The following is a 12,500-nucleotide window of genomic DNA, read 5'->3' on the forward strand; positions in this document are numbered from 1 at the left end:
ATGATATAAATAGAGTTGATGTTGTCATTTGGAAAAGGTACATGTTGGATCAATAGAAAGGCATTTGGAGAAAAAAAATAAAATGTTTATTTCAAATTGGATCCTGAGTATCCTGTTTAGAGATCTTGAACGCTTAGAAATTCCGAAGTTCTTAATAACACCATGAGAAAACGGAGGCATATTTTATCGTAAAAACTGCAAAATGTCGTTTTAGAGAGAGAGAGAGAGAGAGAGAGAGAGAGAGAGAGAGAGGGGATGTCTTACCTACAACCATCATTCTCCTGAAGCGGTTCAGCGTATTAAATGAATCATCGGCCGAAATCTCGCAGCGGTATAATCCCGAAGACCTGAAGTCTAGATCTTTTAGGACCACTCTACTGGCGTTGCTTCTGGAAGGCTGTGAAAAGAGAGGAAGAAATATTGGTCAGGAACTCGTTAACTATTGTCTTGTATAACAAGATACACAAAGAAATAACACAGTATTGTATTTATTGGTACACTGGAAAGAAATATAGTTTAAAGGTTTAAAGGCCACTTATGAATGGCAGAGTCAAGGGACTGTAACATTGTTCTAGCAAGGACAATGCCTGAGAGACTGACCATATCCTATATGACCAGCGCCCAGGACCCCTCTCCACCCAATCTATGACCAGGGAGGGCCAGACAATGGGTGCTTATAACTCAGCAGGTGGACATATCTGCTTCCCCAAACCTCCCGTCCTTAGCTCACAAAGATTGTGAGGTTGCAGCCACTAAAGGGACTAATGAGTTTGAGCGTGACTCGACCCCCAGTCTGGTGATCATCAGGCAGGGACGTTTCTAGTAGGCCACCACATTATTCTAAATACCAGTGATTTAAATAATCAATATTCACTATTGCTTCTATACAGCAACATTGTTAACAAGCAATATATTTGAAATATTACTTAAGCATGAAGTTTTCCGAACAGTGATTTACCCTTAATACTTACATAAGAAAACTGCATTACTTTCGAGTCTACAATATGAAATATTCTACTTTACTGTATGGATACTGTTCGGTAAGTATTCTTTTAACAAAGGCATGAACCTTGATGTGAATGCAAATATGCAATACATTCTTTTATTTGGTTTCTGATTATATTAGTTTCAATTTCATTGATTCAGTCTGGCAAATCAATGAAAGGAGATAATTTCCCCCAAGTGTCATATACTACTTCTCTGAGTAAACAGCTTTTTCTGAATCCCTCTTCCATTGTGCTCCTTATCCTATAATTACAATGAAATTGAGATATCATGTCCCTATATAATCACACTATATTCGGTCAAATTTACATAATTCAATATTTTTGTGCTGCACCATGAGAAGTAATGTATGTTTTAACTCGAGTGGTTGCTCTCCACGAGAAAACCAGAAATGCCATTTTAATAGTGCAGTGTAAATCAGTCAGTCAGTCAGTCAGAAGCAAACGGTACCGATATTTTATTGTGTAAAATCTCGTCGGTCCATTTTTTTTTTTATTTTTAGCTCGTTTTACATAATTCTAGTAACTGAATTGATTGTTAATCACTGTCATTACTGATTTGGATTTGTTGCTTATTTAGATAAATTAATGGTACCTTTAGCAGTGTTTCATTTTTTTCTGGTTTCATCAACCGACTTCGTATTTTGTTTATTTTTGATGTACTTTATATGATAATACCGCTGTTATTATTAGTGTTATTATAGATGTTGATGGTATTCCTAATATAATTGCTATTTCTGTTGTTGTTCATTCATAAATAATAATCTCTGCTTATATTATTGTTTTTAATCAAAGCTGCAGTTGAGTTAACCTTTATTAGCATCGTCGTTAATTTTTAACTGATCACATCATTAGTGTTGATTAACATAGACATACCTATTATTGCATTCATATTTTGTGTAGATAATGCATTAAAGTTGCTTTTATTCATGTTGTTCAATAAAAAATCCTAGAGACAAAGACGTCCATTTCAAAATATTTATAAATATTAGATTTTTTACATTTTTGCTGTTGTAAGAAAACCTCGTAGACATGCAGAGCAGTATTATGAATCTTTACAATGTATATATACTTACACGAAAATGGAAAAAGCAAATGAAATGCACAATAAAAAACGTATTAGAGATCTGGGTAGGAGAGAAATCATTAATTAGTCGTTTTAATCAGTTCGTCAAGGTTGTATTATGAAGCGGCCTGTTATTGATTTGTGTGAATTCAACGGTTGGCATTTGTTATTGTTGCGATCTATCGTTAATCGGAATCTGGTATAAATTTCATATAATTTTTATTAACAAATACTTGTGTAAATTTAATTTTTATGTATTTATTTAATTAGTTTCATATTTTAATAGTTTTTTTCAGCAAACTTGATAATAAGATATTGTCAGTAACGCAAATACCCACAGTCTCACATTTTTGCTAAAACTTACCTATAAATCATTATACCAGATATACGAGTATATATATATATATATATATATATACTGTATATATATATATATATATATATATACATATATACATATATTTTGTGTATGGGTGTACTTCAAAACACCTTTTGGCTCCCCATTTTATTTTTTAATTTCCATCGATCAAGATATTTTGGGTTGTTCAAAGGAATATTTTTATGACACATATCTCTTAACGTCACTTTACTTCTTGAACCCTATTAAAGATATATCCTTTGAAATAGCCCTGGAACTCTCCCATTTTCTCAACCTTTTCATGATCACATGCTAAGTCTCGTTGCATCTGCTTCCTTCCTCGTTAATTATGCAAGCACGGTCCGTTGCTCAGACTTTGCACTGTGATTGTCTCTTGTGGTCAATAGAAAGAGAAGCCATTTTTTTTTTTTTTGAAATGGCAGATATTTTAGTTCATCTTTTCTTTGTTTATCTTAAACCTCCGTATTTAGTTGTTGCTTTCATTCTCATGCAATCGTTTGCTACGTCTCAATTTTTCTATTATTTTCAATCATGTCATACTTTACTATTTCTGGTTTATTTTTCTCTCACATTTTTCAGTTCAACTGTTTTTTTACCCCTTTTCACAGTACTTGGAAAACATCTAGTGTTGAAAAATATATAAGGACCATTATTAAGGTTTATTCAATTTACATATCTTCTGTGCATTCTTCGGGTCTAGCACTCAGATAGTTGAACACCAAGAATCGTCATGAGAGAGAGAGAGAGAGAGAGAGAGAGAGAGAGAGAGAGGTTCGTTTAATTTCCATAAAGATACTGAACACAGTTCTATGAGGAATATGCGTATAAGTTTTTCATCTTTTAATATTAGCTCGTTTGCTAGTCTTTTAGAGAGAGAGAGAGAGAGAGAGAGAGAGAGAGAGAGAGAGAGAGAGATATTTTTCATTCCCTTTAACACAAATCCGGTTTTGTTTTAAGCATAAATTGTGCGATGTAATTTTCGAAGTTTATGCACAACATTACAGTTTAAATGAAATATGGAATCGAATGGTTCCATGATTCATAAAAATGCCAATAGCCTCGAACAGATGTGAATCTGGCTTTGCTGTGATTTTAGAGCACCTTTACCGCGTTGTCTTGCATTTGTATCTTTGTCTTAATTTTCTTTAATGCGGAGGTTATCTTTTTTAACTATATATATATATATATATATATATGTATATATATACATATATATACATATATATATATTTATATATATATATATATATATATATGTATATATATATATATATATATATGTACACTTAAAAGAATCTGATATCTTTAAATGTGCTGTACAACAGAAGGATAATTTTTTTTTTTCACTTACTTCATTCAGAGAGAGAGAGAGAGAGAGAGAGAGAGAGAGAGAGAGAGATGATATAGTAGCCATACTATACATACAACGAGGTGAAGTAAAAAGAGACTCAAGTATGGAGAGCAGAAAAAAACACAGAGAGAGAGAGAGAGAGAGAGAGAGAGAGAGAGAGAGAGAGAGTTGATATAGTAGCCATACTATACATACAACGAGGTGAAGTAAAAAGAGACTCAAGTATGGAGAGCAGAAAAAAACACACAGAGAGAGAGAGAGAGAGAGAGAGAGAGAGAGAGAGAGAGTTTTTTTAAACAACTTATTGCGTCCTTTGGCGTCAGACATTTGAATATATGGTAACAGTAATATTGTTTACATCTATATAGTAATTAAGTAATGCCAAAAGATTACAAAATGAAGTTTAGACAGAAATTTGAGTACATATTAGAAATAATATTGTTCACATGTATATATTAAAGGTTATACAAAGGAATTCAAATGTAATACAAAATAAAATTTAGTTTGATTTCGTAGGTAGATAGTACCTATCTTTGGTTAATATTACAACAGTCAATTTAATAAAAAGTAATGATTATTTAGTATCCACCGAGAGAGAGAGAGAGAGAGAGAGAGAGAGAGAGAGAGACCTGAATATCGCTTATCAAATAAACTACCAGGATCGTGTTCCCATCGTGAGAAGAAAGCTAGAGCAGTTTCTTTTGAGTCATCCGTACTTTACCATGTCATAGAAAACGGAACAGAGCTAGTCAGTTGTTTGCAGTCAGTGTTACCAAAGTATTCGCTTACATAAATCAACGGCAATACGTAGATCGATTTTGATTCAACCGTTTCCTGTCTATTTTCTAATCTCTTCAAATATTGATCTACTAAGGAGACAGCAAGCGCAAGTCAACTGTAAAAACCCCATTTGCGCCTCTCGGTGTATCTTGAGTGTTTAAGAAAATAGTCTGGACGCGAGAAGGCCTAGCTAGTACTTTTTTCGCTCGCATAACTTTAGCGACACTGTGTTTGCTTCTCATTAGCGCGCGGCTGTGAGGTGAAGCTCCTCCACCGGTGATATCAATTAGGTTTATTTTCTGCTCTGGCAGGTGAGGAAAACAAGCCTTATAGAAAACATTCAAAAAGGCGCCCCAAAAACTGTGCTCACGAGGAAGCTAAAGAGCTAAACAACCGCTTCTAATTATTTACAGGCCTTATACTTCGCGACGACTTCCCTTCTTCCTTCCTTCCGACTACCCACCCCAGGATCACCCACCCTTTAAATTCCGACGGGAGGCATCACTCGTAAACCGAATGCTCTCCAAAGGTTCCTCTACTCAAAACATACACTCTAGTACCCCTCCCGAACTGTAATTAACCTGCCCCGTGGTACTCCATCGCACCCAAAAAGACTCACACAGGTTTGTTGAGGTTTTGAAACTACTCTTTCTATTTTCCTCAATCTTCTTATTACGAGATTTTTATCATTACTTTTTTCTTACTGTTCCATTGTTCGAACCAACGGATGTAGAAAGTGAAGGAAAGTGTATGAAAGTTGTGGAAATCTCAAAGTAACGTTGGTCTCTCTCTCTCTCTCTCTCTCTCTCTCTCTCTCTCTCTCTCTCTCTGCAAGCATCCGGCGGATCTCTTGATTAAAGTAACTGTAACAAGAGAGAAATCATGAAAGAGCAGCATATGTTGTATGAAACAGTTAAACGCCATTTGCTCTGCTTCGGCTAATTGCTAATATCTGTGACGATCAAAATGATTGCTGTAGTTTAATTTCCTGAATAATCTTATTTATCTCAGTTTTTTGACGCAAACAACTTTCAACCCCATCAAATTACATACTTAAATACATTCATACTCAAAATTCGTATCACAAATACATTTTTTTAATGAATTTTACGTATATGATCATACTCAGATGAAGTTTTGTGCGCCATTATACGAGATATGATATTTATGACTCTCCATTGCCTTCATTATTTTCATTGGATTTAAATGATTAAGTATTCTTTCCGGTTTTTATCATTTAATAGACAGCAATGATTTTTTTTAGATAATTATGAAAAGATTTTATTTAGAAAGTTACAAAACCGTACTTCTACAAATGCTTTTTTCCCGATGATTCTTAGAGTGGGTAAAGCTATTGCACCTCACATTTGACTTTTGAAGTTTGCGAAGAATTATCTTTTACGTTTCTCATTTCATTCCCGCAATGATAGAAGCATTACTATGCTTGGTACTCTGTGCTCTTACGGATATAATCGTTTCTTATTCAATCAAACTTTGCGTAAATCAGTTATTATTTCACGTTTTATAAAAGTAGATTAATATTTTCATAATAAATATTTCTTAACACATTAATTCTTCGACTGACATTGTTTGGAGTCCGTAATCTATACGAAAAATATCAGTGAACACGTTTAGGCATTAGCTTAACGCGTACGATTTGAATGCCTATGAAATTTCACGAGTGTTAAAGAATAACACTCAATTTAATTTTTAATAAAATATAAAGAAAATAATGAACTTATTATTGCGTACTGGCAGGCTTGAAAAGCCTACGTGTCATCTGGTGAGAAAGATTGTTACGTACTAATTTCCTATGTAATGTCTATTCAGTGCCTTTCTTCAATATCATTACCGCCCTTTTAACACTGTATTTTTGTACCTCTTTCTTATTTTAAGCAAAGCAATTGCCTTTGCCACTCAAACATCCAAGACTTCATGTTGATTTCCTGCATATAATTGAGTTCCTCATATCCGCGTGTCATCCCCCCGAAAGGAGCGAATGAAAAGTCTTTAATTGATAAAGTAGCGTAGTCAGTCAATGCCTCCTAACTTAATTGATCTCTGAGAAGGCTTCGAATATTTTACATATGTGACAGGGAATTTATGGCGGACAGCAATTCTTCATAAAGGATATGGTAATTCATTCTCTCTCTCTCTCTCTCTCTCTCTCTCTCTCTCTCTCTCAGATGAATATTTCGCATTCTCTCTCTCTCTCTCTCTCTCTCTCAGATGAATATTTCGCATTCTCTCTCTCTCTCTCTCTCTCTCTCTCTCTCTTTCTCTCTCTCTCAGATGAATATTTCGCATTCTCTCTCTCTCTCTCTCTCTCTCTCTCTCTCTCTCTCACATGAATATTTCGGATGAAATATTTCATTATCATCATTTTTGCAATGTGCTAATGGGAATATACAAGTAGGATTTTGATTTTTATGGTTAATAACAACTTTGGTATTATCAATAAGTAACAAAATAATAAAAAATCATTAAAATGTTAATAGCACTGATTTATTAAGCATGAATAACTGGAATGACACTAAGGATCTTACACCATTTCTTCTTTCTGGGTTTATTCTATCGATATTGACAACGAAACACCTGCCACCTTTTAATTGTCTTCTCTCTTCTTATCAGCAATGTTTTTAACTCCTCCTCCTTTTATTCCTTTCCATAGTTCTTTCCCAAATCTTTAGTCGCTAGCTCTCAAAAGGATATTGCTCTTTAGTTTCACTCTCAAGTTTACAGCTTTTTCTGACCTTACTGTGGACCCATTCATTTAGTCTAAATTATTTTGGCGTTTACTAAGTTGTCAATTTTTTTCCACTCTGGTAAAAAAAAAAAAAAAAAAAAAAAAAAAAAAAAAAAAAAAAAAAAAAAAAAAAAAAAAAAAAAAAAACATAGTTTAAATTGCTAAATCTCCATCTGAAGAGATGAAGCGTTTATTCAAATACAGAAAATTCTCTTATTTTACATAATCTTTATCAGCTGGCGCGAATTAAAATGTTGTTTAACAGGTGTTTCCGCTTTGTCATTTCCATCGGATCCTCGGGCCACAAAATAACCTCACCTTAACTTCTGTTGAGATGAGCTGGAAATTGAATATATTCTTTTCCAACCAGATGGAAAGGTATTATGATGTCTAGAACGAAAAGGATTCTCTTTAATGGCCGCATTGTTTTTTCCAAATAAAAATCTCGGGGGTTATAGCCTTGGTGATTTGGATGAAGTTTAGAGTTATTACATTTCTTTGATATTGTAAGTAAATTGCAGCAATATTCACAGAAAAACCATTTTGTTTTCCAAATGGGTGAAACAGGACATCTTTTAGGCTGTTAATCTTGAATTTGACGTTTACTTATATAATCTAAAAAAAAAATGCAATCACTGTAAAATTCACCAAAGCACTTCTTATATCTAAGAAACACATTACGACAAGATAATCATTCAAAATATTCCTTTCTCCATTAATTCCACGGGGATCAGTTTGGAAAGTTAACTTTTTTTTTTTTCATTTGAATACCTTTGTGTCCATGTTTTATAATTTCTCTTACTCAGATGAATATCATCTCCCATATTTCAAAGGAGGGTCAACAGATATTTTCCATGCTAGAGCTTCTTTCTATTACGCAAAAAAGGTGTATTTTAAGATTTTCGGTGATAAATCCATTATGAAGAAATGTTTTAATTATTTGTTCTACCTTGTACAGAGTAATAATTTCCTGTCTGGTCTCCAGTTGCTGATTCTCATTTATTGGACAAAAACTTGCCGTGTATTAAATTTCTTATTTCTGATCAAGATATAATCTCTGGCACCGTTGTTCAGTTATAGTTCTTTGTGCACGTTGCATAATATTTTTCATAATTCGAACTATCCTTTGCATTAGGATCTTTCTAGACTGTACCTTCCTATACGTAGTACTAGGTATGCAGTTTGTTATAACAGTTTTACCATTCTTCTTCATAAGGCTCAATACTACACAGTATTTTACAAGTTTTATTCCAGCTGTGGCCCGATTGTGGAATGATATTCCAAATAGGCAGTTGAATAAATAGAGCTTCAGTTCAGACTTGCAGCGAATGTTGTAGCTTCGCTAGCAATAATGAAAAGAAGTAGAATAGAAGTAACAACTATGACAAATATAATGGTTGCAAGGATAATTATGCTGGAGGTATTAATGTAGGGACAGATTTATTATTATTATTATTATTATTATTATTATTATTATTATTATTATTATTATTATTATTAATAGCCAAGCTGCAGACCTGGGTGTAAAACAAAATACTGCAAGGTCAAGGATACCAATTAGGAAAGCAGCCCAGTGTGAAAAATAAATGGAGTGGTAAAGAATAAACTATAAACAGAATTATGAAAAAAATAGAACATATTATACTGGAACAATGTTAGATAGACAAATAACATATGCAACGAAACATATGTAAACATGTTCAAAAGAAAAAAAATAACCGGAATGGAACTTCTAGTATTCTACAATGTTAATCCTTGTGAAAGAAAAAAATTAAATTATTAGAATCAACTACTTACCATGTTTTATGCAGTAATCAGTATAGTCTGGGAAGATCAGAATGCAAAGGATGGTACGAAATGTGAAAAATCTTACACATGATACACAAAGAGGCAATTTGAACGACGGTGCTACAGATTAACATCCAGATCAAGAATAAGGAACTTAACAGACGATACGTTTTTATAAACGATTCAGCAGCTGGTAACCAGAAAGGAGAACAATATTCAACACAGGTCAGAATTAATGAAAAAATAATATTCCCATCTATAAAGACAGTAGCATTAGCATAGCTGAAATAACAATAACACTGCAGAAATAAGGTGATAATTCCTATGCAGAATACGAATAAATATAATAATACAGTGACACGACAATATATTTATATCTACAGCAAAGACCCCGTAAGAAAATACAAATTAAAAAGAACCATCAATAAGACAATGTTGTACAACATTAGAAACAAGTTAATGGGAAAACCAATTATGATAACATTTAGATAATTATGTATCGAGTTGCATTTTTATTACTGTGTGAAGATGTAATGTAAATGTAATATTAATGATATGTTTATTTTGATAGAAATATAGATGCCTAGGAATTGTTTAACGCATAAAATTCGTTTACTCATTTGGTCATTCATATTTTCTCTTCAATGTTCTTTATAAGGTTGATTCATGTTTACACTCCGTATTTTTTTTCTATTTCTTTTGGCGACTACTTTTTTTTTTTTTTTTTTTTTTTTTTTTTTTTTTTTTTTTTTTTTTCTTTGTAAAGGTGTGTTCCTTTTCCTTTCTTCTTACTTAAAGGCTGTTTGATTTCCATTCAAAGACCTGGTCAATTATTCATTGAATTAAGTTTTTTTTTTTTACTATATCATTAACATATACTTGCCCCTCATCTTATGACAAACTTATGAATGCTTCTTTTTGATATTTTTTTCCCTCTTAGAATCTAATGCATTCACTGTTTCATTTCGATATTTTCAAATATTTCGTTATGAATTCAAGAGTAATTATTTCACAATTTTATTTAAACACTCATCCCGATTAGTATAATCTAACTTTAAAATGTTTGTTTTTATAGAATGTTTTATAACTTTTTTATACCTTCAATTAATTTCTTAATAGAATAGCTCTTGTTTTTAAGCTTGCCCACTTATGCCACTCTTTTCAAAAGCACTTAAGGTTATCCTTCCCTTTCAAATTCACTTGATTTTTTTTCTCATTATTTAACATTTTCAAATATTTCTTTTGTTATCAATATAATTTTTATTCTTAATTTTTCACATATTTTGTTGCCGAATACAAATATATGTATTTTCATTTAGATTTGTTTTTCCCGAAAACTTGCAATTTCTTACATTCGATTACTATTTTCAAGAAACATTTCATCATATTCTCCTTGCAACCATTTTTTAAAAGATAATATACTATTTTCCTTCTCTTGACTTATTCTTAATCAAATACTTCTTTCGTTTTCCACATCCACATTGTAATTTCTGCTAACCTTTCGTTAGATTTCTTTTGTATCCAGCTCTTATTTAGAATTAATTTTTCTTCTTTCACTCACAGGTTCTCTAAATGTTTCTTAGTTTTTATACATCTACTGTATGTAGTTAATTATTCTAATAGAGTTCTTAATACTGCATTGTATTTTTTTTTTTTAGCAATGGTTCTTTTGTCACTTCTACTTTGTTTATATATTTTTTGTTTTATTCCTTATCTTTTAAGAAAAAGAGATTCATATTCTACCTCTGTATATTATAGTCATATGATATATTGTATATTTATGAATTTTAGTTTATGAACAACGATTACTTTTCCTAATTTCATTATTTAATTAATAAACCCCTTTTCCTTTCTACTAATGATTTTTTTTTTTTCACTGAACTTCTGAAATCATTCATCTGATAATGATTAACACCAGAACTTAAATAGTATGCTGTGGTTTCAAATAATGATCTTAAGAAGGAGATTCCCCATTAATATCATTATTCAATACAGTTGAAAAACCCAGGAAAGATAAAGAGAAAATGTTTGAAACAGCAATTTATGGGTGACATAATACAATATGTATCGCACTAAACCAATGACGGTTATTATTCCAAAGCTTAGCAGCATAAGTAAATAAGCAAAAGGTAAGATGCTAAATCGCTTACAGTTCTTGCTAAGTCATATAAGTCGCTTCGACAACCATGCCTTAACATATTTATTTTCTCTTTTGTAAGTTTAATCATTGATCTGAGGTGAAGACGGGCTGGGATTAATTTAGGATTTATCGTCATAGACCATTCTAGTGATTAAAACCTAACTTCTCATCCCCTTTCATTCGATTCTTATTGCAAATCTTAGACGAGAGAGAGAGAGAGAGAGAGAGAGAGAGAGAGAGAGAGAGAGAGAGAGCAGCAAATGTTAATTACTTAGAGCTGTATAATTAATTTGTTTGTCGGAAGAGCTTTTCACGTGAAGTAATTCACACACGTTTTCTGTGTTTTTTCCGGTTTTTCTCCTTTCTTTTATTTCTTTATATCTGAGCCATCCTTTCGTCTTTTGAACTACTTTGTAGGGAAGAGGGGAGATCTATGTTTCCCTAATTGCACCCTCGGGACCAAGCGCGACAAGAGATAGAAGAAAGGAAGACGAACTGTAGTTTGATCACAGAGTTGTTCAACACAGACAAGCTCCATTCATCTTGGCTGTACTCTGTCACTTCGCTATTTATGTTGCCGTCTGGGAACATTTGAATAGATGGGAGTCTTTATATTTGTTGTCTTATATTTTTTTTTGTCACAATAGTGGATTATATTTAGACGCAATACGCCGAAACATAAGCGAATCTACGTTGTGCTGAACCGCCATCAAAGTATAAACTAAATTAAGGCTCTGTTTTTCACAAACCAAAAAAGGTTTGATCGTGAATTTTTATTACTCATTAGTTTTAGGTTGTAGTTATTTACATCTCTGCACCTATTTATAAGTCTGCTTAGCTAGGATTGTTAAATGTAACAGCCGACGAATGCCAATTTGCAGAAACAACAAGAGTTTAAACCCTTCTTACCCTGAACAATGTAAATTTACTTACTCTATAAATATGGAAATAAGTTAATAAAAATTTATAAAATTTAATAGTTTTATATATATGTATATATATATATATATATATATATATATATATATATATATGTATATATATATATATTTACTTATTATTCATCCATTCCCTGAAATACAACAGCGTAATAAAATGGGATGACAATATCCCCATTCAAGTTTCAACACTTTTAGTCGTAAACAACTACGGTAATAAGGACGCACTGAGGCATTTACAATAACAAGCGATAAAAACGACGGTCACTGTAATTTCGATGAAATATCGCTCTCTCGTCTGCCACCAC

General features: G+C 32.4%; 1 protein-coding gene across 1 annotated transcript in view; it reads right to left on the reverse strand.

The window, feature by feature from the left end:
* LOC137616574 (uncharacterized) overlaps nucleotides 1–12,500 on the reverse strand; it is a 423,519-nt gene that overhangs the window by 139,336 nt on the left and 271,683 nt on the right. Inside the window, exon 4 of the mRNA XM_068346454.1 lies at nucleotides 265–397. Coding sequence (XP_068202555.1) covers nucleotides 265–397 — 133 coding nt within the window. The remainder of the gene's footprint in view (nucleotides 1–264; nucleotides 398–12,500) is intronic.

This window comes from Palaemon carinicauda, chromosome 22 (genome assembly GCF_036898095.1).
Source record: "Palaemon carinicauda isolate YSFRI2023 chromosome 22, ASM3689809v2, whole genome shotgun sequence".
In the NCBI taxonomy this organism is placed as follows: Eukaryota; Metazoa; Arthropoda; class Malacostraca; order Decapoda; family Palaemonidae; genus Palaemon; species Palaemon carinicauda.